At 35.8% G+C, this 27,038-nt stretch overlaps 1 protein-coding gene and 1 long non-coding RNA gene across 2 annotated transcripts in view; both read right to left on the bottom strand.

Moving 5' to 3' along the window:
• Positions 1 to 6,388: 6,388 nt before the first annotated feature.
• UFL1 (UFM1 specific ligase 1) overlaps positions 6,389 to 27,038 on the bottom strand; it is a 33,828-nt gene continuing 13,178 nt past the window's right edge. Inside the window, exons 7-19 of the mRNA XM_025925390.2 lie at positions 26,921 to 26,979; positions 24,701 to 24,847; positions 23,202 to 23,377; positions 21,825 to 22,004; positions 19,253 to 19,373; positions 16,918 to 17,034; positions 13,556 to 13,673; positions 11,998 to 12,164; positions 11,785 to 11,915; positions 10,124 to 10,204; positions 9,750 to 9,835; positions 9,032 to 9,212; positions 6,389 to 8,401 (exon numbers count right to left, since the gene is read on the bottom strand). Coding sequence (XP_025781175.1) covers positions 8,183 to 8,401; positions 9,032 to 9,212; positions 9,750 to 9,835; positions 10,124 to 10,204; positions 11,785 to 11,915; positions 11,998 to 12,164; positions 13,556 to 13,673; positions 16,918 to 17,034; positions 19,253 to 19,373; positions 21,825 to 22,004; positions 23,202 to 23,377; positions 24,701 to 24,847; positions 26,921 to 26,979 — 1,783 coding nt within the window. The 3' untranslated portion in view covers positions 6,389 to 8,182. The remainder of the gene's footprint in view (positions 8,402 to 9,031; positions 9,213 to 9,749; positions 9,836 to 10,123; positions 10,205 to 11,784; positions 11,916 to 11,997; positions 12,165 to 13,555; positions 13,674 to 16,917; positions 17,035 to 19,252; positions 19,374 to 21,824; positions 22,005 to 23,201; positions 23,378 to 24,700; positions 24,848 to 26,920; positions 26,980 to 27,038) is intronic.
• LOC147581098 (uncharacterized) lies at positions 19,700 to 21,818 on the bottom strand. The gene is made up of 2 exons (XR_015251404.1): positions 21,303 to 21,818; positions 19,700 to 21,055 (listed from the first exon to the last, which is right to left on the bottom strand). It is a non-coding gene; the product is annotated as an uncharacterized LOC147581098 (long non-coding RNA).

Raw genomic sequence — 27,038 nt, 5'->3', positions numbered from 1 at the left:
GGGAAATACAAATCAAAACCACACTCAGGTATCACCTCACGCCAGTCAGAGTGGCCAAAATGAACAAATCAGGAGACTATAGATGCTGGAGAGGATGTGGAGAAACGGGAACCCTCTTGCACTGTTGGTGGGAATGCAAATTGGTGCAGCCGCTCTGGAAAGCAGTGTGGAGGTTCCTCAGAAAATTAAAAATAGACCTACCCTATGACCCAGCAATAGCACTGTTAGGAATTTATCCAAGGGACACAGGAGTACTGATGCATAGGGGCACTTGTACCCCAATGTTCATAGCAGCACTCTCAACAATAGCCAAATTATGGAAAGAGCCTAAATGTCCATCAACTGAAGAATGGATAAAGAAATTGTGGTTTATATACACTATGGAATACTACGTGGCAATGAGAAAAAATGAAATATGGCCTTTTGTAGCAACGTGGATGGAACTGGAGAGTGTGATGCTAAGTGAAATAAGCCATACAGAGAAAGACAGATACCATATGGTTTCACTCTTATGTGGATCCTGAGAAACTTAACAGGAACCCATGGGGGAGGGGAAGGAAAAAAAAAGAGGTTAGAGTGGGAGAGAGCCAAAGCATAAGAGACTGTTGAGAACTGAGAGCAAACTGAGGGTTGATGGGGGGTGGGAGGGAGGAGAGGGTGGGTGATGGGTATTGAGGAGGGCACCTTTTGGGATGAGCACTGGGTGTTGTATGGAAACCAATTTGACAATAAATTTCATATATAAATAAAAAAAATATTTTCTGAGATTGAACTCAGGTACACACACACACACACACACACACAACAAACAAAAAAAAACCAAAAAAAGTTGAGTTGGGGAAATGTGTGCATTGCTATTCACCTGACTTTGATGATTTAAGATATGAGAATGAGGGGCACCTGGGTGGTTCAGTTGGTTTAGTGTCCGACTCTTGATTTCGGCTCATGTCATGATCTCAAGGTTCATGAGACTGAGCCTGGGTCAGGTTCTGCACTGACAGAGCAGAGCCTGCTTGAACTTTTCTCTCCCTCTCTCTCTGCCCCCTTCCCTGCTCATGCTCTATCTGTCTCAAAATAAATAAACTTAAAAAATAGATATGAAAATGAAAACATGGTGAGCAGCAGCAACAAATCGATTCAGTGAAAGGACACAAGTACATTCAACTAGTAATAGATTGTAATCCGCATGACCCTACTGCTAGCCAGGCATTATTTTTATCCTTTTATAGGTGAGGAAGTAGAGTCTCAGAGATATAAATTGCATATGTTCCCCTCTAATTATGGGGCCATCACCGTCTTTGTTTACACCCAAGCTTCCTGAGAGGGTAGCCTACATTCTCTGATACAGCTTCTGACCCTCCTGCTTTATCCTCCCACAGTTGCAATCTGTCTTCCACTTGAACCACTCCACCAAAAAAGCTTCAGTAAACTCATAAAAGGTCTTAATTAGCCCTCCAAAGGGCACTGTCTTTAACCTTACTTGAGATTTCTCATCTCTTGCCATGTCTGTTTCTTTTTGAAATTTGCTTTCATTAAATTTGGTTTCACTAAGTTACATTCTCTGATTTCCTCCTTTTTTAGCACCATCAGCCTCCTCTCCCTTTATTCATCTCAGCCTTCCCTAGAGCTATGGAAACCATTAGCAATTATATGACTACCAACCCTGTGTTTTCAATTGTTATCACTCTCTGAGCCTCCAGATCTGTACCCTGTTGTCTGTTGGCCATCTTTTTCTACAGGTCCCCAGGCATCTCAAACTCAACGGTCCCTAATAAAGCTCCTCATCTTCTCCTGACTTCAAATCCTCTCTAAGGGCATGGGCACAATCATCCAAGCCATCACCTTAGACTGTCCTCACTTATTCTCCACCATCCCCATCAGTCATCCCCATCACCAACTTCTGCTGGTTCTACTTTGTTGGCTCTCCCTCAAATCTGTCATCCTCCCTGCACTCTGATTCTCACCTTTCTCACTTGGGTTACTGGATCAGTTGTAGAACGACCAGTAGCTGCCTCAGTCCAGTCCCCTTCTATCATTTCTCTACATCACTATAAAACGGTATTTTAAAATACCAGTTTATCAAATTAGAAAATACCTGCTTCTGGAGCACCTGGGTGGCTTAGTCGGTTGAGCCCCCAACTTCAGCTCAGGTAATGATCTCACAGTTCGTGGGTTCAAGCCCCATGTTGGGCTCTGTGCTGACAGCTCAGAGCCTGGAGCCTGCTTCAGATTCTGTGTCTCTGTCTCTGTCTCTCTGCCCCTTCCCTGCTTGTGCTGTGTCTCTCAAAAAATAAATAAATGTTCGGGGCGCCTGGGTGGCTCAGTCGGTTAAGCGTCCGACTTCAGCTCAGGTCATGATCTCGCAGTCCGTGAGTTCGAGCCCCGCGTCGGGCTCTGGGCTGATGGCTCAGAGCCTGGAGCCTGCTTCCGATTCTGTGTCCCCTCTCTCTCTGCCCCTCCCCCTCATGCTCTGTCTCTCTCTGTCTCAAAAATAAATAAAACGTTAAAAAAAATTAAAAAAAATAAATAAATGTTAAAAATTAAAAAGAAAGAAAATACATGCTTCTTGCAGAAAACCTGGAATAAGAATTGAAAAAATAAAATTTAAAATGACTTGCAATCTAAGAGACAGCCACAAGTCAAATCTTAGCCCAAATCTCTTTAGAATATTAGGTATGTACATGCAGGAAACTATACAAGGACATTTATACAAATGTTTATACAGTATATTTAATTAGAAGACCAAGACCACATTATATAGAGTTCTGCATCCTTTTTTTTAACCTAATATACCATGAACAATTTTCCAAATCAAGTATCTTTAAGGTGGTTGTGAATAAAGGCTGCAATATAATGAAACACACGAAATATATTATGGACTAGTGGTCTCTCTTCTCTCTGTCTCTCTTGCTTTCTGATTTGTTTTCTTCAACACCAAAACTTACCCTGAGCGTTTATCATGTATGAGTCACAAGGACTTAGATTTTGGTGAGAAAGGGGGGAAGGAGAAAAATATAAAACACTCACTTTAAGTTATTTACATTTATTAGATACTATTTAAACAACTGTATTTTCTATACTTACCATGTGTCATGTCTTCAAGCAATTAACCCAATCTGTAAGTCTGCATAGTAGAGTTAGGTGAAAGGTATATTTTAGGTGAGTAGACAAGATCAGTAGGAAAGCAGTTTGATCAAGTGCTTTTTCTTCTTCACATTGAATGGCAAGAAACATATGAGAAACCCCATAGGAACTTTGTCTTAGCTTGACTAGTCAGATATAGGTTTTTTGGGGGGCAGACTAGCATCTGAATAAAAAAGAGTACTTCAGAGCCAAGGAGACTGCCTCCTTTCTGGGCAAGGCAGGCTGTCCATGCTCCTCTTCGACTAGAAGCTGGGGAAAAAGACTTGTATATATCAAGTCCACATTTTACTTTTCAGACAGGAGAGACATTGATTTCATAAATAATAGTAATTTTAAAGGATTTTGATATGTTCTCAAACTACTCAGACTACCTTTCAGAATGGGCAGTCTTTCTAAAAGACAAATCTAATTACCTTATTTTCCTAGTTAACCTTGTAAAACTCCCCGTTTTCAGGATGATGGCTAAACTTTTTCGCTTAGTGTACATATAAGGTAGTTCATGATCTCCCTCTGGTCTCTCCAACTTCAGCTTACAATGCTTCCCCAGACCATTTTTCACATTTCTCATACTTAGGTTTCCCAAATGTCTCATTATTTCATATTAGTTCATGTCTTAGTACTTCCCGATTTCCTCCTCTCTCTCAGAAATGCCTGATTTCACTGGGCTTGTCCTACTTTTCTGTCAGGACTCAGTTCTGTCAGGACTTTTCTGTCAGGACTCAGGAGGTCATCTCCAGCCTGTACAGTTCCCCTCCCTGCTGTGCAAGACAGTGGACTTTCATTTCTTCCCCCATAGCATCCTCTGCTCTTTGATTCTTGCCATCTCCTTGAAACAAGGTGTATTTATTTTTCATACTTTTACTTATTCAACTAACACATGTATTTTTAAATTATTTATTTAAATTCAAGTTGGGTAACATACAGTGTAGTATTGGTTTCAGGATAGAACCCAGTGCCCAACAAGTGCCCTTCTTAATGCCCATCACCCGTTCAGCCCATACCTCCCCTACCTCCCCCATCTAGCAACACTCAGTATGTTCTCTGTATTTAAGAGTCTCTTATGGTTTACTTCTGTTTTTATCTTATTTTTCCTCCCCCCTGCACCATGTTCATCTGTTGTCTTCTTAAATTCCACATGTAAGTGAAGTCATCTATTTATTTGTCTTTCTCTGGCTACTCAGTGATCAAAAAGAAGGAAATGTTGCCATTTGCAAAAACGTGGATGTAACTACAGTGTATTATGCTAAGTCAAAGTGTATTTTTAAGATTTACATTTGTATTCCTAGTTCTTCGTAGTCATACAGGATCCAGGAGATTGTTGAGCTCAGGATTTAAATTCACCATGTCTCCCCTTTCTTCATCGCACCACAACACAATCTCTTTCCTCCTGCTCTGTAAACACACATCCACGATGTGGATTAGTCGTAGTACTAATCACTGAAGAGAAATAGAGGTGCAAATAGAGGCAAACCTGGTAAAACAAATAATAAAACACTGGGAACTTATAAAAATTTAATACATATTCAAAGTAGTTATTCCTTCTTTTTTGGTGATGTAAATTGAATAAACACTTTTTATTTCTGTGTTTCTGTGTATTCTGTTTCTGAAAGCCTGAAAGTCAAGGTTTCTTTGTTAGATGGTTTGGAACAAATTTTTCCCAGGTTCTATTTAATTTTTTGTTCAGTGTCGACTTCAAAGTAGAGCAACTTGTGTGAATCTAGGCCATTTTAATGGCCACTTTAATGTGGTCCTAGATTTCTGTGGAAAATGCATCTGAGTTTAAATGTTTTTCCTTCATCTCCCATATATACTGGGGTAAAGGCTTCATTGGTATTAGTCAAAGAAAGCAAACCTTCCATGGTCTCCAACCTCTACCCAACTAACATGTTAATTCTTGATAGAAAAAAAAGTCCCATTGGCCCTGGGATGAGTAGCATTTCTGGGGAAGCAATGAACTCTTTGTTCTCAATCCATATGCTGCAGGGATGAAGTTTTGGTGTGATGGTGGGGTGGTCCGGAGCCAAAGGCCAAAGAATTCTTGAAGACATCTTTGGTGCAAAAGGTGATTTATTAAAGTACAGGGCAGGACCCGTAGGCAGGAAGAGATGCATGGGGTCATGATGGGTAACTCCTTATATACCCTCAGGTTGCGAGAGGATCAAGGATATAGTATGTCTCTAAGGAATTTTGGAAGCAAGGTTTCCAGTACCTTGAGGGGCTAGGTGTTGCTAAGGAAACATTTATTACCATTTAATAAAACCTTAGTCATAAGAGCCTTTAGATGTATACTGAGGGGCCATAAGCTTGGAGTATGATTGCCAGCATATATCTTGCGGCAGTTAAGATAAAGGAAGTAAACTTACAGGATCCTGGAGGTTGGGATAATGTTAAGCTAAGGTTCTCCTTTTGCCCTAAAGGAAGTGTCATCCTTGAGACAGCTGAGCTCCTAGAAGGAGGTCACTCTGCCTCTTCCAAGGACTTGTCAATGGGCTGTAGGCAGTAAGGGAATTTAATTTTTCATTTGCCTTAGATTCCCACATTACCACGGCAAGCACTTAAACTCTTTTCCTTTGTTCCTGGGTAGCCAGAAGTGTCCAAGGAATATCACTCATATTCAACCGGGGGGGGGGGGGGGGGCGGTGCCAGCTTGCATTTTGCCCTCCGCTTGCCCCATGCTCCCTTTTCACGAACACTGTTGCACTCTGACCTCATCTTTGGTGCTTTATGGTCTGACTAAACACACTCCCTAAAAAGTTCAAGATGGTTCTATATTCAAATTAAGCAACTTATACATTTATTATTCTGATTTCATATCAGTATCTTTTCTGAAAATTCACTGATTTTGATAAGATAGGCCATGGTTCACTGAATCATTCTGATGGCTAGAAGTGGGTCTCCCTTGACTCTTCAGAAACATGTGGTCTGGAGAATGGGGCACACGAACACATTATTCAGAAAGCTCTATTGTATCTGCAATAGTAGGAAGTGGCAGATAAGAGTATAGCTGTACATTTGCTGACATGTAGCTAACCGAAGATGATTTACTCAGGTAAAATGGTTCATGACTGGCAAACTTTCATGGAATGAGACACTGAGGACTATCGAACTATTTTTGTGCAAGAAAATATAATAAAATCTTTAAATATATTCAGGAAAAGAATTTTAAAATGTGAATACGTTACATGTAACATATACATCAATCCTATAGTAATTAAAATAATGGAAGCTCCAAAGTACCACAAAATTTAACAGAAATAGGCAACTTTATTTTTAATAACACTCTTAAATCTTCCCATCAAGATATAGTAGATAACCATTTAAGAATTTTTATTTATCAGTGAGATTAGATTTTTACATACAAAATCGGCTATACCACTTTGTTTTCAAAAACAATAAAAATTGTTCTTATTTACTGTGAAAAATATGAACCATTTTGATAAATGAAAAAAAATTAATGTGATCAAGACAATCGTTTTCTTTTTATTTGCTTGCTCGTCTCTCCTATTTTTATTCCTACAAATTAGGAAGGCCAGAATGATTTTATTTGCTTCATTGTTTATGACCTAGTTTGAATCAAATGTGGATTATTCTGGTATCTGCTGAAACATAAATGATAAGTTCTTAAAGACTGGATAAAACCTTAAGTTTGATTTTTAATATTTTGAAAGCTGAATAAAAAAAAAAATTCCTGGAGTTTGTGGTCACAGAGGATTTGTCATTTTCTTCCTTTGCCCATATGAAAATACATTAATAGAAAATTGCCAGTGGAAAAACATTTTTAAATTTAGGTTACATGCCTATCAACTTTAATAATAATGTTTAGTTAGCAATTGTATCAATTTCTTTCACTCAATATTAACACTTTGTCTGAATTAGAGGAGAGGTAGACTGATATTTGTATTCAAACATTTGAAACAGGAAGTTTTAAATGCCATATGAGGAATTATATAAAATAGTACTTTTTTAATATTTGAAATTTAACTTACTATTATATTCAAAATAAGTTTCTTTTTGATAATAATAAATTGTTGCTTAAGACTCATTTGCTTGAAATTATTACACCAAGGAACTATTTCAGTTACTTTTAACTACTACTAGTCTTTAGAAAACAAGAATACCTATTTTCTTACATGGATTTCCATTTTTGGAAAAAAAAAAAGTTTCAATGATTTCAATGCACTTATAGATCCTCCTACAACAAAGCATTAGGAGTCAGAGTGACTACTGATATAAAAAATAACATTTAGAAATGCAAATTGGATTAAAGAAAAAATACTTGTATTACATTTTTAGTTATTCTAATGTGATTTATATCTATTAAGAAGTAATTTTTATTTTTTCTCTCGCTCTTGTTAGCGTCTTGTTTTAGAATAGAATAGACCATAGCAATAAATGGGCCCCTCTGGTGTTTTTCTGCAGCTGTAAAGGCATCCCTGAAACTGTCAACCACATAAAAGTTCACTCCTGTGGGGGCAATGGGAGGCCCTCTATCTGCCAGAAATAAAAGCAGGGGCTTAGTAATAAAAAGTTCTTCTGCAAATTTCTGTATTTTAGGTTTGAAGCATTGTCTATTAATTTTAAAATACACGATTTTTATTGTTGACACCAAAGGGGTTTTTTTTTCCTTTTTAAAAAACACATGGCCACATTTTAAGTTTCCACCTAATATGGGTATATATGTAATAATGTCACTTGAAATCTAACAACACAACGAATGAGTCCTTTTCTAGAGATGAAAGATATCAAAATTTATTCTTCATTTAGCATCTGAAAATAAAACTGAAATGGTTAATTTTTAGAATTATATTGTGAAAAAGAAATCTTCCATGGTTGAACCCAATTTATAAAAATTCACATTTTTATAAGGTTTACATTGAATACAACACTATTGTTTAGACTGAATTGCGTGTGTGTGGGTGTATGCATGGGGGCATTACTGGGAGGAACTGAGGACTGTGAAATGAACACTGTGGTAACCACTCACCATATTAAACTTTGGGAAAAATGTATACTATATGATAAAAGTAAATTAAGATCATTACTCTTCTGTCATAGATGACTTCCTGGATTTGAGAACAAGGTCTTTAATGGATGAAGAAAGTTCTTGAAGCTCTTTACGAGTAGTATTGGTGATATCTTCTTGTTCTTTGTCTAATTCATCACTCAAAGGATCATCTCCCTGGCCAGTCTTCTTATTTTGACTAACTAAATGCTTTACAACTAAACCTTGATACTTTACCAAAAGAGTATGCTGATCCTGTGAAAAGAGAAAGGAGAAGAAAAGTTAACAAACATTAATTTTCTGTGGAACAAGCATGATTTGTTCAACCAACACCCATCTTTATAAATCAGTTTAATGATCTTAAGTAGAAAACTGAATCAAGCAAGGTCCTTGCTGGCAAGTTGACAGGTTAGGGGCAATAAAACATGAATACAGATCATTTTAATGTAAACCAACTTGGCTAGGTTCTATCACCAGACATTTAGTCAAAGTTACATGGAAGTTCAAAGAAGCCCAATTACTTTTAGCTGAGAAGTTTCTCAGAAGAATCTGTGCAGGGTAAGACTTTTTGAACTGGTCCTTGAACAACAGGTTAAATTTACATAAGCTGAATTGGAAGACTGGACATTATTACATCTTTTTTGAAAGCTTAAATTTCCAAATTCAGAATATTTTTTTTTTATTATAGATCCTGTAGGATCCCAAAAGATTCTTGAGCTATGCTGAGTTTTTAAAATCAATCTTCTATCACTGTTCACATTCTTGAACGGGAAATCATATTAACATGTTTTGTGTCTTACTGTTTACGATTATTCAAACCTATCCATTCAAAATCTTCAGAATCTAAAAGCTTTAAAAGTTTCGAGTGCACTGACAAGATGATACCTCTGGAATTTTACTACTGAGAAAGGCGATGATCTGTGGGACACATCTTCCAGGTGCATGGAGCATGCTGTGGGTTGAGAACTGAAACAGAAGGACTGATGTGAGGTGCAGAATAAGAGCAGGGTCTTCTGTGACTTTTAGCTGTTCAGCCAGTGCTTGTCGATGCTGGAACAATATCTGCCTAAACAAAAATAAAATCACAAAACACATTATCATATTTTCACCAGCTCTCACCAATTTCACTTCTTCCCTTCTGTATTCATTTTTAGCTTCTCCAGTTTAGTTATCTAGCTCCATAAACATCTTAAGCAATATTTTAAATAGGAAATATAGACACACTTGACCCTAAATGGTATGGATAAAGTAATATGCTAGAGAATGATACAGAAAACTAGATAGCAGGGATACTCAAGGTATACTTTTTATTTTAAGTTGTTGGGAATCAGACAGAAGTGCACTAATGCACATAAGCTTTCTATAGCAGGTCTCAAAGCCAACATAAAGTTCCCAGGCTTGATCTACTAGGGGATGAGGGAACCTTGCTACCCTATCAAAATGGGTCAGAGAGGGAGACCTATGTATTGAACACACTTAAAGGTATGCAGCCATTTGGATACAAGAGTTCTCTGTGCAAGATCCAAATAGTCACCAACTTCAGACATGAAATATCACACATCTAAGAATCTGTTAATAATGTAGATTAATTGAATGTTGTTACCTTTCCCTTTTTTTGTCTCCCCTTTTCACCATAATATCACAAGCCTCTGCTGCAGAATCCAGACAAGAAAGAAAGTCTTCTATGCTCTGAAAAGGTATTCAATGCCATAATTTATTTTTAGTAACAGGTTTCCTAAAGAAATACAGTCATTTAATACTGTTCTATAATATTACACCCTAAATACAATTTTTAAAAAGGTCATTTTGTTATTAAACTTGACATTGTGATTTAGGACTAAAGAGGATAAAATGTCCCCAGCCTGTTCTCCCCCTTCACCTCCCAAAGAGATTTAGTTTACAATTATTCTTATAAAAATGTACTCAAAGGTCATAAATTCTAGCCCCATTATCTAAACAGAATCCAACTTTGCTTACCTTTTCATTCAGAGAGCTATGTAGTTTTGTGAGAGCTACTTTGGTTTCTTCTGATAATTTACTTAAAATTTTTTTTCTTACCTATAAGGGGAAAAAAATTCTTTTGGGATGGTGACTTTAACATGTGGTGGGTATAAGATCAAACAAAACAAAATAAGGTATATTTGTTGCTATAATAGAATACTGAATAGAATTTATCTTTGTTTTTGAGTTTTAGCTCTCAAAGTAGGGATAAAAACATGCCAAAAGCATTCTAATATCTGAAAGCTAGCTAACAACCAGTCAGCCAATGAAGCTAGATATAGCTCTGTTCCTCCCTTCTGGCCCAGCAATGTAAGAGGAAGATGGGGCAGGGGAGTGGCAGGGGGTGGGCGGAGGGAGGAGGGAGAGAGAACCATTTACCTTGTGGGTAAAAGAGAATTTGGGGCAAGGGGCTACTCCCTCTCTTTTTCATTGGGGTGGGAAGAATGTTCTTCCTAATGCCAAGTGAAGGGGGTCTCACTCTTGAATAAAGTTTAAGAATGCCTATAAACTAGAGAACTTGCTCTATGGATGGACAGTTGTTATGCTATCTGGTGTGTGGTCTTTTCAGCACCCCGTCCACACAGATGTGTCTCAAGAAATTTGGTGGCATTCTTGACCCATCTGATGGCCCTAACTAGTATGAAATTTCTGGTGGAGGCCTACTGGAATGGCTTGGCCAGTAGGCCCCGAAAGTTACAGTGAGTCTTGGAAGACTAGGGCAACCTACTGACTCCCCGTCACATGGCACACTAAATCCTTCCGTAGCCCCCAAAGGGCACAGGACAGGACCCCATGTATTTCTCACAGCAGAAGTTGGCACAGAGGCAGGATACATGAACTGCCCAAGCATCTGGAGATTCACTGTCAAGCTAAAGGAGGAAGGGGGACAGTACTTTGCTGGGATAGACAGAAATAACCTGTTTGGAAGTTTAGGGGGTGGTCCTTGCCATGAGAGGGAGTCACATGCTAAAAAACATCCCCCAAACAACCTATGCCATCTATGTGGCAATGGCCACATCACGAGAGACCACAGCATTGGACCTAGGTCATAATCAGTGATATGCAGTCATTCTTATGAGGCACTTTTTGCCTCTTTCATTTTTTCTAAATCTCAAACATTAAGTGGATCAGAGAAGAAGGACAGAGAAGAAGTAGAGGAGGAGAGTTAGGGACAGATCACACTTCCTTCTCTAGGCAACTAGGAGCCACTGCCCTACCTTACATTTCAAGAAGGGAAGAAATTAACTTTGAATTTAGTTTGAGATTAGAATTTTAACAAATAAATTACAATTTATTTAAATATTGAACAGAGATGGTGCCAGTAAGTGAAAATGACTGCAGAGTATGCAATCAGGCCATAGCACTGTTAAGGGATTTGCAACTCAGCAGGAGAAAGGGATGTGACACCATAATAATTAGGAAAAAATAAAAGTGTTGATTCTAAAGTAATTAACCAACATTACTTTCAAAAGACCGGTTATATTACCAATTTGAACTAAAAATCTGATGGATGTTTTCCCTAAAAACCCTTTCTTATATTTTACTCTCCTTTAGACTATTCCTGGTGTGAGAAAATAAAGCATGCTTTTATTTCAAAACTAAACACATCAAGGATGGCAAACAAATCACTATCATACTTCATTTGTGATGGTTGCAGGATCGTCTACTGCCATCATTAAATCCGAAGCTAAGAAGTTGAAAATGAGGTTAGTGATATCAGTACATACTGTCTTCAGCAAATGCTTTGTAAGAGTAGCTTGCGTATCATCTGGAAAATAAAGGTGTTTTATTAAAATGAATGTCCAAGAACAATTATGAGAATCAATGAAAAAAAACAGCACCAAGTATACCTGTGAAGAACTTCACCCCCTTTTCAAAAAGCCGAATGTTATTATACAGGTTTGAAACCTCTTCTTGCAAGTCCTTGATAGTGCGCTTTCGACCAGTTCCAGAGGCAGAAGAAGTTGAAGACATGAACACTGAACGCACCACCTCGAGGTAAGTTTTATTAAGAGGTCTGTGCACAAGATAAATATATTTAGTTTATTAAAAAGTACTGGATTTATGCATCTAAGAAATTTTGCTTCTATGGAAATAGGCCTTAAGGGAAGACCTCTATATTTTTTAAACAAACAAGATTAATTTGGAGACTAGTTCCCAAGAATTTGTCCTCTAAGCCTAGGACTTATCACTTAAATGCATTTACTTTTCTCAGTCTTACAGTACTCAAAATTATTGCACTAAAGACAGTAAGAATAGCAGTAACAGAAGTTTCAATTCAAATTCAAATTAAAGTAGGTTTTAAAAGTTAATTTGGAGAATAGACTATAAATCTGTTTCCCATCCTTGGGAATAATAAATTCTCAATTTCTAAAGTACTATAAAAGATAACACATTAAAAACTTTATGCTCAACAACTCAGAATAGATTATTTTATTTTTATAAAAAAAATTTTTTTAATGGTTATTTTTGAGAGAGAGACAGAATATGAGCAGGGGAGGGGCAGAGAGAAGGAGAGGAAGGCACAGAATCTGAAGCAGGTTCCAGGCTCTGAGCTGTCAGCACAGAGCCTGACATGGAGCTTGAACTCATGAACCACGAGTTCAACTCATGAGTTCATGAGTTGGACGCTCAACTGACTGAGCCACTCAGGCACCCCCAGAAAAGATTTTTTAAAAAGTAATGGCAAATGATTAGAAGTAACTACTCCATCTTTTTACATATGAAAAATATGATTATTTAATATATTCATGTACAAAAACATTCAGTGAAATGAAAAAATCTCACTACAAAAGCTATATTCTAAATTCAATGTTAGATGCACTGGGCTCCTGGACTGCATTTATAGCTTACACACTGGAACTACCTTGAGGGAAAATCACGTTAGTTAGTAATGGTCAAGTTATACACAATGTTTTTCACTTCCGTAAAATAAATTTAGCTTGGCTCAATTACAAGCTAGTGCTGTCTAAATTTATTCTCTTTGAAGACAGTTTGTTACTTTATTTCTCCCCTTTTTTAAAAGTGCACTGTTTACTCTCTGTCTAGTCCAGATAGAAAATGGTCTTTTCTTTCTTTTAGATGTTCCTTTTCACGCTATGTTAGAGAGCAGCCAGCTATTATGTTGGTGTTTTTCTCCCAACTAGTACTGTAACATCAGTGAATGAGGATGCCTCCACACTCTCGCCTTTTCTTTCCTATATTGCCTTCCCCAGAGCACTTACATGTTTGTTGAATTGAACAGCCTCTACAGGCAAACAAAATCTGCAATTTGGTGGCTAGATTAAATTCTAAGCTTTGAAAAGAAAAGACCTAGAGTATATGTTTTCTATGATGTTGGTAAAAATTTTATTTAAAACCTCTGAATTTCTATCATAAAACAGAAAAAAAATATGTTTTAATACTTACTTTATTAAGTACTCGGCAAGTTCAGAAATAAACTCCTCAGGGGCATCTTGTACGTGTTTTCTTAAAAAATCTTCAATCTCATCCTGGAACATAAAAGTGATCTCTGGCTTCTTCTTTCCTATAGTAGAAATGAGCAATGTGAAAAACAACAAAACCATAAAGCAACCTAAAAGCAAATAAGGTTCAACATATTTAATAAGATGGTAATTCATTCACTTCATACCACAAAGACTCTGATACTGCCAATGTCAAATAGCAATAACCAATGAAAATAATTTTAAAAATAAGGGATAGTGGCATCTCTTTTGAGTAATAATTTCCTAACTTCATTTTGTGACTGTTTTGAATCAATCAGAAAATCATAAAGATGTTTTCTCCCCAATCTAACTTGGATGGTACAAATAGTTGAAAATCAAGGAAAAAAAATCTTTTAAGAAAAGATAACTTCGCTGTTGAACAATATATAATGAGCAGAATTTCTGTCTTTATAAAAATGAATAGGCACTAAAAATCAAATCATCCTTGTAAGTTACATAGGATCTTCAGGAAAAGTCTTTATAATCATGTGAACTACAACTCTGGTAGAATTAAGCTAAAAATTATCTTTGGGAAAGGCACAGATGAAAAGAATCCTTGTAATTTTACACTCATAATTTATTCTTCTTACAAAAATAATTCCATACCAAGGAAAGCTTGTATGCAGCTAGTGTAATGGAAATAATTGTTAACTGTGCATGCCTACTCACCGACTTGAAGAAGTACAGGTTGCAGACAAAAGAAAGCTAACAATATTTCCGTTATTAATTGTAAAAATATAAAAGTGATTATTTCCAGCTAAATTTGATTATTGTAAAACCATAGAAATAAAAATAAAAAATAATGAAATAAATAATAGCTCAAAAATCAATCTTCACTATGCATCAAGATCTAAGTAGCTAACGTTATAGCTTTAGAACAGATACACCCATTAGAAGAGATAGACTATTCTTTCTTTTTGTGATTTGCTATCCATTCCTGATCTTCCACATCAAATAGTTTCTGCTTTGTTTGCTTTCTGCATGCATGTTATAAGTTATTACATTATATTCCCATATAGTAATCTTTCACACTGAGTTGATGCTGTATTTTAGCTGAGAACCTGATTCCATCCCCCATTGCGAGATTATAACACAACCCTTTTTCAAAAGCACTGAAATTATATTTTTTTAGGTAGAATGGTTTTGCTACCTTTATAGCCCCTCTCTATAACCTGTGCACAAAAGAAGTAACACATGCCTCATTTAATAATTACTTAAGGCTACAGATAATAGAAAAATATTTTATTAAATATCCCTTCTCTCCCACCCCTAGTACATCTGGGGAATAGAGAAATTCATTTACTAATGAAAAATTAAAACCCACATAGGTCAGTCTTAATACTACTTAAAATAGGAACAGGGCTACTAGTTTCTATGAAGATAGGTTTTTTAAAAAGTTTTTTAAATGTTTATATTAGAGAGAGAGAGAGAGAGAGAGAGAGAGAGAGAGAGAGAGAAAATGAACACAAGTTGGGCAAGGGCAGAGAGAGAGACGGAGACAGAATCTGAAGCAGGCTCCAGGCTCTGAGCTGTGATCACAGAGCATGATGCGGGGCTTGAACCCACGAGCCATGAGATCATGACCTGAGCTGACGTCGGATGCTTAACCAACCGAGCCACCCAGGCGCTCCTCTATGAAGACAGTTTTAATTAATATTGTTTTATGCATGCTGAGAACAGTAGCTATTTTTATCTATCTTAGAATACTTTAAAGATAGATCTTAAGCAAATACATTATCACTAGTAGTGGCACACTAATAACTGAAGCCCATGTCAACTGATTTCTACGCCTCCTGGCTCTAGCCCATACAAAATGAGCTCTGTGGAAGAAGTAAAATAAAAATTTCAGATTATTATCATTTCAATGTTTTTTCTGTGTTTACTGGGGAAAAGGAAGAGGGAGGTATCACAGTTGCATTAAGTAAATTTATTTACAACACAAACATAGAAGAATCATAACTTTACTTAGAAAAACTAACATGTCTCTTGCTAACTTAATACTGAATAAGAACAAGTCTTGGAAAAGGAAGATGCATATACTAATTCTCTTCCTTAAATAGAAGCAACCAATCACTTAAGTGTTACCATAAAACTTAAACATGCATAATATTAGTGTTTCCTACTTGAATATGCAGAAATCCACTTTTGTAAAATATTATAATTTGTTTTTCATGGCAGTGGGAAACCATAAAAGTGACTATGCAAGCCGCAACTGTGCAAGGTGTTCTTAATAAACAATGGGAAAATTTGATTGTTCTGTGACCCTTTAAAAAATGTTTGTGAAAACATTAGAAGTTCTGCTGGTTATGAATATAAAGGGAAATGAAAAAGAAAACTAATAATTTAGCATACTATAATTTAGCTCATTAGAAACCCTGAGCATGAAAGTGTTTGATTTCTTTGTAAAAAACTTATCAAAAATAATCTCAATGGTGCTTGCTTCTTCTCATCCTGTGACTTATATTCCAGAGCAAGCATTTTTCTGTGGCTTGGCAAGTTGTCATACTCCTTTTTTAACTCCGGATCAGCTTACGGCATTTTATCCTTTGCCCTTTCAATGTTGTGAAACATCTCGTGAGAATTCCTTTATTGGAGGTATTCTGCCAACCTCACCCCCTCTAAAACATTTTCATCCTTTTTGTCATGATCACTTTCCCCATTTACGTCAGTTAAGTGCGCTTCTACCAAGCTCCTCAGGCTGCATACTTGGTTCTTGAACAGGGCAATACCAACGTTCCCACAGTCAGCTTTTTCCCTAACTCCATTTATTCCTGATTCATATTTTATTTCCAATGTTATCACTTTTTATTTCTTTGCTGCATTTTTGTCTGTGTTGGCCGGTTCCCTTTTGATTATCCATTTTTTAAAATGTATGGATTCATCACTGGGAGACAAGGAAGCAACACAACTACGTGGGGTACTGTCTGAGCATAAAGTAAGGAAGAGAGGCACAGGGATCCATCACTGACAAACTCTGAAATCAGTGATGTGACTATCACAGCTCATGATGTACCTGGGTTATTTATGTGCTCATCTGTGGACTGAGGAGCCAGCAGCAAATTTGTACTTTATGCGATTACTCACAGCTGATACACGCTGGTAACTCAAAACATGAACCATGTTGTTGGGGGGCTGGTGATATCAACTAAACTGTGTAACTGAAATCTGTGTCCACAGAAACTATGCAAAGCGAGGACTTCTTGAATAAGCGTATACACGTAACAGTACGCATCGTAAGAAAATGTTTAAAATCATGCACAAAGGAAGAGTAATAAAGCTACATACCAGTATGAGATGACTCATCATCACTATCCTCTTCTTTTCTTCCTTTCTTCTTGATTTTTTTAATTTTGTACTCTCTGGCATTGCCACCACCACCTCCTCTCACACTTCCACTGCCCTCTGGTGGAAGAGGATACTCATTAGTCTTCCCTAACTGAATTACCATTTTTAGAATGATGACACTACATTGTCATATTTAACTTTACAGCAGAACAAGAAAAGCCAAGTAATTAACTTTTAGGTGCTACTTAAGGTTGGAGTTTCTTTATTACGAAGTTTTGTAATTCAGTCAATAAAAAATTAATAAAGTACGAAATCCGTTGAACTTGAGCAATTCAGAGAGCCTACCTGCTCTAAATACAGTCTCTCCTTCCTTCTCCAAAGACATCTTTTTCTGTAGCTTTGTCTGGCTTTTTCTTGACCAAACCCATTCCTTTACCTCTTCTTCTACCTTCCCCAAAAGAAATGTGCCCTCATTTGCTCATTTCTGTTACCACAGCCTCATTAATATCTCCATTACAGTATTTCACAAATTTAATTACCCTTGGTTTTGTCTTCTTGGTTGAAAGATTATTACTCATGTTTATAGGAGACATCCTGAGTCTTCCACCACTGAACGAGACAATGAACTCCTTCAGATAGGAAGCATGTCTCACTAATGTTTGTATCCTTGGGGTTAAAGCAATGCTTGACACATTAACAGGTGCTTGATAAATTTTGACCATGAATATTAAATTGGGTAAGTGGAAAAACAGAGTTATCCATCACCCATTGGCCAAATAAAGACTAAAAAATACAAATTATGAGACAAACCAAAACACTGTAAATAAAAGTAATCTTAGTGAGGTATTTCTCTACCATTACATATTTACGTTTGAAGTATTTATTCAACAAAATAGAATACTTTCTAATAATGGGATCGAAATACTGAAAAATATTTAAAATGTTTCTTCATAAAAGATTCACTTTTCAATAAAGTAAAATGACATATAAACTACAGATCTTTTTCTAAATCCTAAGTACAATTCCTTTAAATTTCATCAAGTCCTCTAATTGTAAGTTCTATTATTTTCCCTTGCTTTTGGGATAGAAAAATATAATTTTCGAAACACAAGTCTAAGGTGAATGTAATTTTTACATTTGGTAATAAATTTCTTATTAGGGAAGACTTATATATTTGACATTGTTCCATGCACTATACCTAAACCACTACAACAGGATAGTACTATCACTGAGATGAAGATCAGATAACTCTGAATTTTTAGAAGGAAATAAAACAGACTAGCTATTCTGACATAAGTACAATTAACTGATTAAGGTAAATTTATAAGTATATCTTCAAATAATGTGATAAAATATGCATGGCTGTGATACTACTATGATTTATGGGAGTAATTTACTTGTCTATTTCCCCCAGAAGAATACAGAGAAATTTCAAAGTATCAAATTGAAAGATTTTGCAGTAAAAGGTTTTTGAAAAGAAACAATCTCAAAGAAATAGAAGTGAGTTCTCACAAATAAAAATTGAAGTTTTTATAACACATCTTCATTATAGTTGGTATTTATTAATGAAACATGTTGAATATCTAATTTCATTAACCTTGATACAGTGCTAGTAAAATTATTTCTACTATATAAAGTATAGAAAATACATGTGCACCTAGAATAATTTCCATTGGCTTTTAATTAAAAAAAATGAAAGAAATAGTATCTCCTTGGGAAATTTATTCATTCAATATTTTATGAGCACCAAAAATACACCAACAAGTGTTCTAAAGACTAGGGAAACAACAATATATGAGATGGACAAGGCTTCCAAACAATAAAACGCATTACAGTGATAAAAGTGATGCAAAAAAACCAGGAGATAATATGATGGAGAGTGACCATGTCCACTATTCCAGGTGGTTAGGGAGGCCTCTGTGAGGAACTGACATTTGAAGTGGAGTTCTGAATGATGAGAAATCAGTTCCCTGATTAGGGAGAGAACATTCAGGTGGAAGGAAGAGCTAGTGGTAACCACAAACTTGCCAAATTTTGAGATTCAAGAAAAAAGGCTACCGTGGTTGAACATAAAGGGTGAGGGAGTGAACAATGGAAGATGGCCAGGTCATGAAAATCATTTAGTTCTGACAAAATAAGAAAGAGTAAGTAATCACTAATATTTCCATTTTCATCATCAAAATTTAATTCATTAGCAAAAGATTTGGTTAATATTAGCAGTTAAAGGTAAATCAACCAAATAAAAGAGCTTTCAAAGGGTCTAATAAATGCAGAGTTCACTGCAACTTATAAAAAACTCATCTTTGAATCTTCTTGATTAATAATAATTTATTACCTGTTGCTTTTCTCCTTCGTTCATCTTTTTTATCCTTTTTACTTGTGTTAATGCTTTCTAAAATGGAGACTTGTTTCAGATCTTCTTCAGTGATTAAATGAACAGGATTATTTTTCATTTCCTGAAATAAAACATGCTTTTTGGTAAGCAAAAATATATGGTATTACCAAAAACATAAAAGTTATTTATATAGTCAATCATTATTACTCATCCTGATTATTCTTGTTTGATTTCATTGCTAAGAACTATAGAGCTCTGTCCAACAGCTGACACTCTGAGGTGGTCCCTCCTTGCCAAAGATCAGTCTCTTCCCTTGCAGTTCCTGGCTCTTTGAATGTGTCATCAGCTAATGAGAAATCCTATCTGGTCACTGAAGAATTGATCTCATAACATCAGATGCAATTTGGCTTGTTCAGCCGATTTGGCTTTTTAATTTTTATTTATTAAAAAAAATTTTTTTTTACATTTATTTATTTTTGAGAAACAGAGTGAGACAAAGCATGAGTGGGGGAGGGGCAGAGAGAGAAGGAGACACAGAATCCGAAGCAGTCCAGGCTATCAGCACAGAGCCTGATGCGGGGCTCAAACCCACAAACTGTGAGATCATGACCTGAGCTGAAGTCAGACGCTCAATCGACTGAGCTACGCAGGCACCCCGCTTTTTTATTTTTTTAACCAATGCTTCATAGGTGGCCCTTGCTCTTTTTTTTTTTTGAGGCTCCCAACTCCAATGCCACTTGGATACCTAAGTTTACTACAAAGATTAACAAAATCTACACTCCCAACCCTAACATAATGACCATGTATGAGTTGCACATTTAGTCATTTAAACTGTTTTTTCCTCTGGACTCATTCTTTACCTCTGCTTTTTTAAAAAATATGTTCAGAATAATGAACCATTTATTTCCAAGTTCAGAAACTGTTTTTCATTATTGGACAGGGCTCTAAATTTGTAGCGACAAAAGTACATTTATTTTCATGTGAAAAATGGTATTTCCCTTTTGGTTTCCTGAAGAAAAATGTTTAGGATGTTACAGTTCAAACAACAGAATCACCTTTTTTTCCTGAAGTTATTTTTGTAGTTGGAGGGAGGAGCAGGAAGAAAGAAAAATTGATGACCATGTTTTTATTTTAATAAAAGATCATAAATAATAATGTAGCCATCTAGCAACTGGTAGCTAATATACCAGAAATTTTGTATACATCCCTCCTTTATTTACATTTATCTTTAAGAAATGAACCACCATCATCCTTTTTTTTGAAGATATGGAAGCGGAAGGTCTATTTGTCCAAAGTCAAACAGAGAGTAAAGAAGTTGAGATTGGAATTCAGGTTTACTGTTGTCAATCCTATGTACTTTTACTCTTCAATACTGCTTTATTAGTGGGCAAGTCACAGAAAATTATCGTTTTTTTAAAACTACTGGGGTGCCTGGGTGGCTCAGTTGGTTAAGTGTCCGACTTCGGCTCAGGTTATGACCTCACGGTTTGTGAGTTCGAGCCCCAAGTTGGGCTCTGTGCTGACAGCTCAGAGCCTACAGCCTGCTTCGGATTCTGTGTCTCCCTCTCTCTCTGCCCTCTCCCACTCGTTCTCTCTCTCTCTCTCTCTCTCTCGCAAAAATAAATAAACATTAAAAAAAATTAAAACTATTAAAGAGCTTAAAAGGAATACAGATGAATACAAATTATTTATATATTTAATAAGCTCTCATGAATTTATTAACAGTCTAAGATAAATGGGCTTGTTCTACCTGTCCGTGAGCAGGCTTTATAAGTTGATGGTATTGCTAACTAGAAACATGATCTGAGGGGCGCCTGGGTGGCGCAGTCGGTTAAGCATCCGGCTTCAGCCAGGTCACGATCTCGCGGTCCGTGAGTTCGAGCCCCGCGTCAGGCTCTGGGCTGATGGCTCGGAGCCTGGAGCCTGTTTCCGATTCTGTGTCTCCCTCTCTCTCTGCCCCTCCCCCATGCATGCTCTGTCTCTCTCTGTCCCAAAAATAAATAAACGTTGAAAAAAAAAAAATTAAAAAAAAAAAAAAAAGAAACACGACCTGAATATTCGTTAAAGCAGACCTGGCAGGACCTCTGCTTCTTGACAGCACTTGCTCTGAAGAACCAATCAATTTTGATAGCAACAATTTCTTTCCTCAGTAAGTTACCCCATTTGTGCATCCTGAATAGGTAAAATTAATAAGGCTCTGCTAGATTAAGTAAATATATAGTGTAGTGATTGATGGATACACTGTATACTTGTGCATTTAATCCACAGATAACGTTTTTGTGGATTTTAACGTTGGATCAATACCCTTAGGTGACTTAATTGTGAAGTGTATGATTTAGATGATTTCAATATATAAAATCAGCTCCCTAAGTTCCAACATACATGTCCTGATGGGAATGAAGAAGGGGAAAACAAATCGAGGAGAAGAGATAAAAAGGAGTAATACATTAAAGGGAAATGAACAGTGTTCATTCCTGGGTATATACTGCTTACCCCATTTTTCAGAAGATGTCAGATGAGTCTAATGTGAAAGTACCGTTAAGATTAGCAGGGGAAAGGAAATCTGGCATACCTTTTCAGCTTTTTGGTGCATCAGTTCACTGAACAGTTCTGTGCAGTTATTTATGAATTTTTCGCTGACTACAACAGTGTCGCTAAAGACTACAGCTGAAGCCTGCTTGCTGAATGCTCTCATCACCTGTTGAAGCAACATTGCAGCATCTTCGACTGATAAAGAACTGGGTAACAGAGGCTAGAATAAGAAAAAGAATGAAAACAAATATAAATATAATATCATACATATAAACCATTTGTTACATATATGCTCTCCCTAGGTGACTTTAAGTCCAGTGGCCTTAAGAACCATCTCTATGCTGATAACCTCCCAAATTATATTTCTGCTTTCATCATCCCTCTGAGCTCTGGAGGTCTATGTCCTACAACTTCCCTAACCTCTCCGCTCATAGGTCTAATAGGCATCTCAAATTTCACATATCCAGAACAACACTGATTGCAGCTGCCACCCCTAGACTCCCAGCTCCTATCCACCTTTCTCCATCATCTCCCCCTCTCAATTAATGGTACTGTTCTCCACTCAGGTGATCAGGCCCCAAACTTTCATGTCACACTCAGTTCCTCTCATAAACCCGCAAATAATTCACCATCAAGTCCTGATACCTTTACCTCCAAAACAGGTTTCTTCTTAGCTCTTTGATGGTCTAAAATTATCATTTTCATTAACTATCTCCCTCTAGGAAACTTTTCTGGACACCACATTCCCAGCAGGTAAAATGGTTTCTGGTACATATATAGTACTTACTAAAATCTTTTGAATGAATAAACAAACACTTATATCTGGAATCTTTGGAAACTTGTATATTCAAAACAAGGAATTTTCTGCTTTATAAAGAGAATCTGGGCGCTGACGAGTAAATAATGGATTGGCCTTATTTCTTTCTCTTCACCCACTCTTATCTTTTCGGCATAATAAAGGCAGGTCAATACTAAACACTGAAGTAAAACAGTATCAGGGCTAAAGCAGCTCATGTTAATACATGAGCAAAGGCTAATGAATGGATAAAGGATACAACAAATGCTACATTAATGCCTGATGCCAGTAAAGCTGTAAATGCTTAGATAAGACTGTCAGAAATCTCAACAATTTCTGTATGGCAAGACTGATATGAGTGTCATATTGTTTGCTTGTTTGTTTTGAGATTTATGGAATTCTGGATGTTGTCTATCCATATATAAAAGGTCATTCTACCTCAAAAGCTATAAAGTCTTTAAGCAAGATTGAGGTAGTTTTTGCTATAACAATGATTGCTAGAATTTGGCTATAAAGCCAAGACTACTTTTATGTATCCTAATACTTAAAATGGCCACATACTAGTGAATATCAGTTGTCCCTGGTTTAAAGAAAAATTAACAAGAAAATGATAAAACGTACTGCAATATCAACCCATGTTCCAGAGCTGATGGCTTCCTCTACTGATGCTTCCACTTGATCTACAAGTCCTTGACCAACACAAGCTGCTTTCAAAAACAAGAGTTGTGTAGTCTTGTATCTTTTCTTTATGTAGCTCACAGCATCTGGGATTCCAAGTCTGGACAAAGCATCAAATTCTAGATATAAATCACAAATAGAATTAGAAAAGAATTCATTGGAATATAACTGTCATTCACACCTTTTAGAAATCTTAGAACGAATTAAGTTCTTCCAACACCTATTCTTTGTGAATGCACTATATTCTATTTTTCTTTTTTTTAAAGAATAAAGCATAGAAATGTACCACAGCCTATTCCCTGGTTAGGCTACCTTCCCAAATTTTTATTACTAAACGTATCTGTAGAAAAATTCGTTCAAATACTTCCTCCATCCCAGCTATGTCACTCCCTCTCCAACTGAGGGGTCAAAAGGAAACATGAGAACTACAGAGCAATAAAGTAGAAATGGGGCTTAAGAGAAATGTAATAATTTAAGTTAAGAAACAAAAAAGCAATTTATTTTGCTTATTATAGTAACTAAAGGAATCAGACAATTTAGGACAAAGTAATTCTCTATTCTAAACTAGTAAGGAATTTAGCATATAAAACAAAAGTTAAAAAAAAACAAAACTTCAGTTTACAGCCATTAAAGTTATTGGAGATAGCTACTGTTCTCTTTATCCCCAAATAATCATATTTCAGTAAATTAATTATAACGAAGTTCTAACCCAAGTTCATAGTTGAAGAAACAAAAGTACATTACAGAAAGCCAAGAAAACATAAGTGCAGCCTAGTATTCTAGCATACATTTAAATCGCTTGAACATTAATGTCTTATAGGTTTATCACTGAGAAAGGAACTGAACTCTTACATGATTTGAGTTGGACTATGTAACTGATCAAACTAACTGAGCAACATCTATCTATATATAAGTGAGCTACATATTTGTGTGTGTGTGTGTGTGTATGAGTGTGTGTAATATGTATGTGTATATATATTTGCTAACTGTTTTAATGACTAAATTCAATCTACTTTACCCAAATGACAGAACCCTAGAAACAGAATTAAGAATAATTTCAGGTTTTCTGAAGGAGTGGATGTCTAATAAAAATGAACACTGTAAAGTTGACAGCCAATAAGCCAAGCTGATAGCCAAGATTATGTAATTAAACAACTGGGTAACTTCATAAAATATACTTGAAGGTGTAACAGTATTATATCACTGGAACATTGGGAGCAATCAATACAAGCTTTTGGCCTTTCTATGTTATAACTGTTCAATAACTATGAAATTAAACTCAATTCCAAAATCAACAAAAACCTGCGTGTGACTACTTTTATATTCAAAGAAAAACTTTATAATTTGCTGGAAACAGTAAAGTGTGTACTCCCAGGACTAATACAATACTAAGAATGTGTGTAGTATTAGTTTTAGTTTCAAAGGAAAAAAGAAACAGTTACCTAGATAGCCATTCTGCCTGAAAAAGGAATCCACCCAAGTACTCTGTGTTCTGGAGTAAATGTCAGGAACAAACACCGCCTTATCCTGTCTCCCACCAACCACAGTACCTCGTAAACGTCCACTATTAACAAGTTCCTCAAGCACAGCTTAACAAAACCAAACAAATAGAAATAAATCAGAGCAGGTATAAATGTCAAAAAGTAAAATACTATTTCACAAGTTAGTTACTCTTACCTTAAAAAAAAGCAACTTAAAGTTTAATTTGCATAAATGAAGACATTATATTTTAAACAAAACTTTCCTGTCATTTATAAGAATATACTGAGGTCATAAATTCAGGACATTCTGGCAGCTAGCTAAAGGTGCTGAACTTGAACTAGTTAATACTAACGTTGAATTTTTTAGTTAGAGTAATTTTGGGGAAAAATCATGCTATTATTTTTCTTATGATATGTTTGAGAGTGGATGACTAAATGCTTTGAGAATAATTAATATGCAAACACTGGTGTTACTAAGTTTAATTTTCTCATATTTAGAAAACTCAGGATACATGGATCACATTAGAATAAACTCTGTGAAATAAAGTCATGACAATTTTTATAAATTATTACATTTCAACTGTTTAAATTGAAGCAACACCTGTAGAAGTATAATGCCATGGTTAAGAGGATCAATCTGGATCTAAACACCCTAAGTCTAAACCTCAACTCTGTCACTTACTGACAAAAACCATGCAAGTCATTTAGTTATGCCTCAATTTTCTCAGCCATGAAACAGGGATATAATAACAGGCTCATGGAGTTATTGTATTCAAATTAAGTGTTTAGAACAGTAGCTGGCATATAATAACTACTCAGTAAATGTCAACTAAGTATCATCACAAACACCACTGTCATCAATCATCATCATCATCAAAGGACTGATGCCAGTCTGAGAACTGGATAGCACTGCCATTAACATAAAATAGATGCTTTTTATTTAAACGAGAATATTTAACTAAACATGTTGTTAAAATACCAAAATCCCCTGAAAAAAACAAGCAGATAAGGAGTTACTTCTAAGTGAATCAGCAAGCACAGTCAAAAGATGTCTGGCAAAGAAATGTTTATGAAAATTAGCCTTTCCCAGAAATAAAAATTAGTTTACGTATGAATTTCAGGACTGCAATGCTGAGTAAATTAGGGTACATTAGAAAAGTAGATTTTTTCAACAGACTGCACACATAATTTTAAATTCTGTGACTATACAACACAAATGTGTGTTAAAGACCAAAGTCAGCAAGTTATCAATTATTATTTGAAGAACTATACATGATAATGAAACCCCACCAATCTCCAATTAGTAGATTCCAATATATGTTACATTTTAAATTTCTCTGAAAATATTTAACTCCATATGCTGAAAAATATAGTGAATGAAAATTATGTTTTGGTTTTATACATGAATTTCTTTTCCATTCTTCATTTTAATTCTTCTATTTGCACAGATACCTGAGCTGAAAGATTATGTCATTGTTTTTAAAAATTATTCCAGCAAAGCTTTAAAAACACCCCTTCTGATAAGAGCTTCACAAACACACACATAATACAGGTAATGAACCAAGACTATTTTGGAGATATTACAATGCTGTCTGAATGCTAAAAATATATTTTTATTGGTATTATTATCTTTGTAAAAATTTTTTACTTTTTATTTTAAAAATCATTCATTCATTCATTCATTCATTTTTTGGTAAGTTCTATGCCCAATGTGGGGCTTGAACTCATGACCCTGAGATCAAGAGTCACATGTTCTAATGACTAAGGCAGCCTGGCACCTCTATAAAAACTTTTTAGACAAATATTATTTACTTTCATGTTAGAAAATATAGTAAAAATCTGTAAGAAACAAAGTGAAAATTATTCTTAATCCTACAATTTTAAATCTCTATGAATGTATATGTGTAGCAGTATTCTACACACACACACACACACACACACACACACACACACACACACTTTTTTTTTTCATTTCACTCCTCTGCAGGTAAGCCAACACTAAATGTTTGATGGATATAACAGATAGATATGTACATGAAAATTGGTATATTTCAACTAGAAATATTTCAGTTATGTAAGTTTTAACATTAGTGGAAGTAAAAATATGAAAAATTAGTAAGTTTTACAATAATAGTCTAATAAGCAGCTAATTAAGTGACATATAATTTAAAGTAAACTCACAGTAAAGCAGCTGCTCTTGAAATCCGTATTTTGAAATGAGAGAATTCACTGCTGTAGGCCTTTACGAAAAGAAAGAAAAAGAACTTCTTACTCATTATGCAGTTACACATATTTATGA

The sequence above is a fragment of the Puma concolor genome, chromosome B2 (genome assembly GCF_028749965.1).
Source record: "Puma concolor isolate L17-30 chromosome B2, mPumCon1.1.hap2, whole genome shotgun sequence".
NCBI classification, from domain to species: Eukaryota; Metazoa; Chordata; class Mammalia; order Carnivora; family Felidae; genus Puma; species Puma concolor.
The sequence above is the reverse complement of the archived record's forward strand: the minus strand, read 5'-3'. Positions and strand labels throughout refer to the sequence as shown.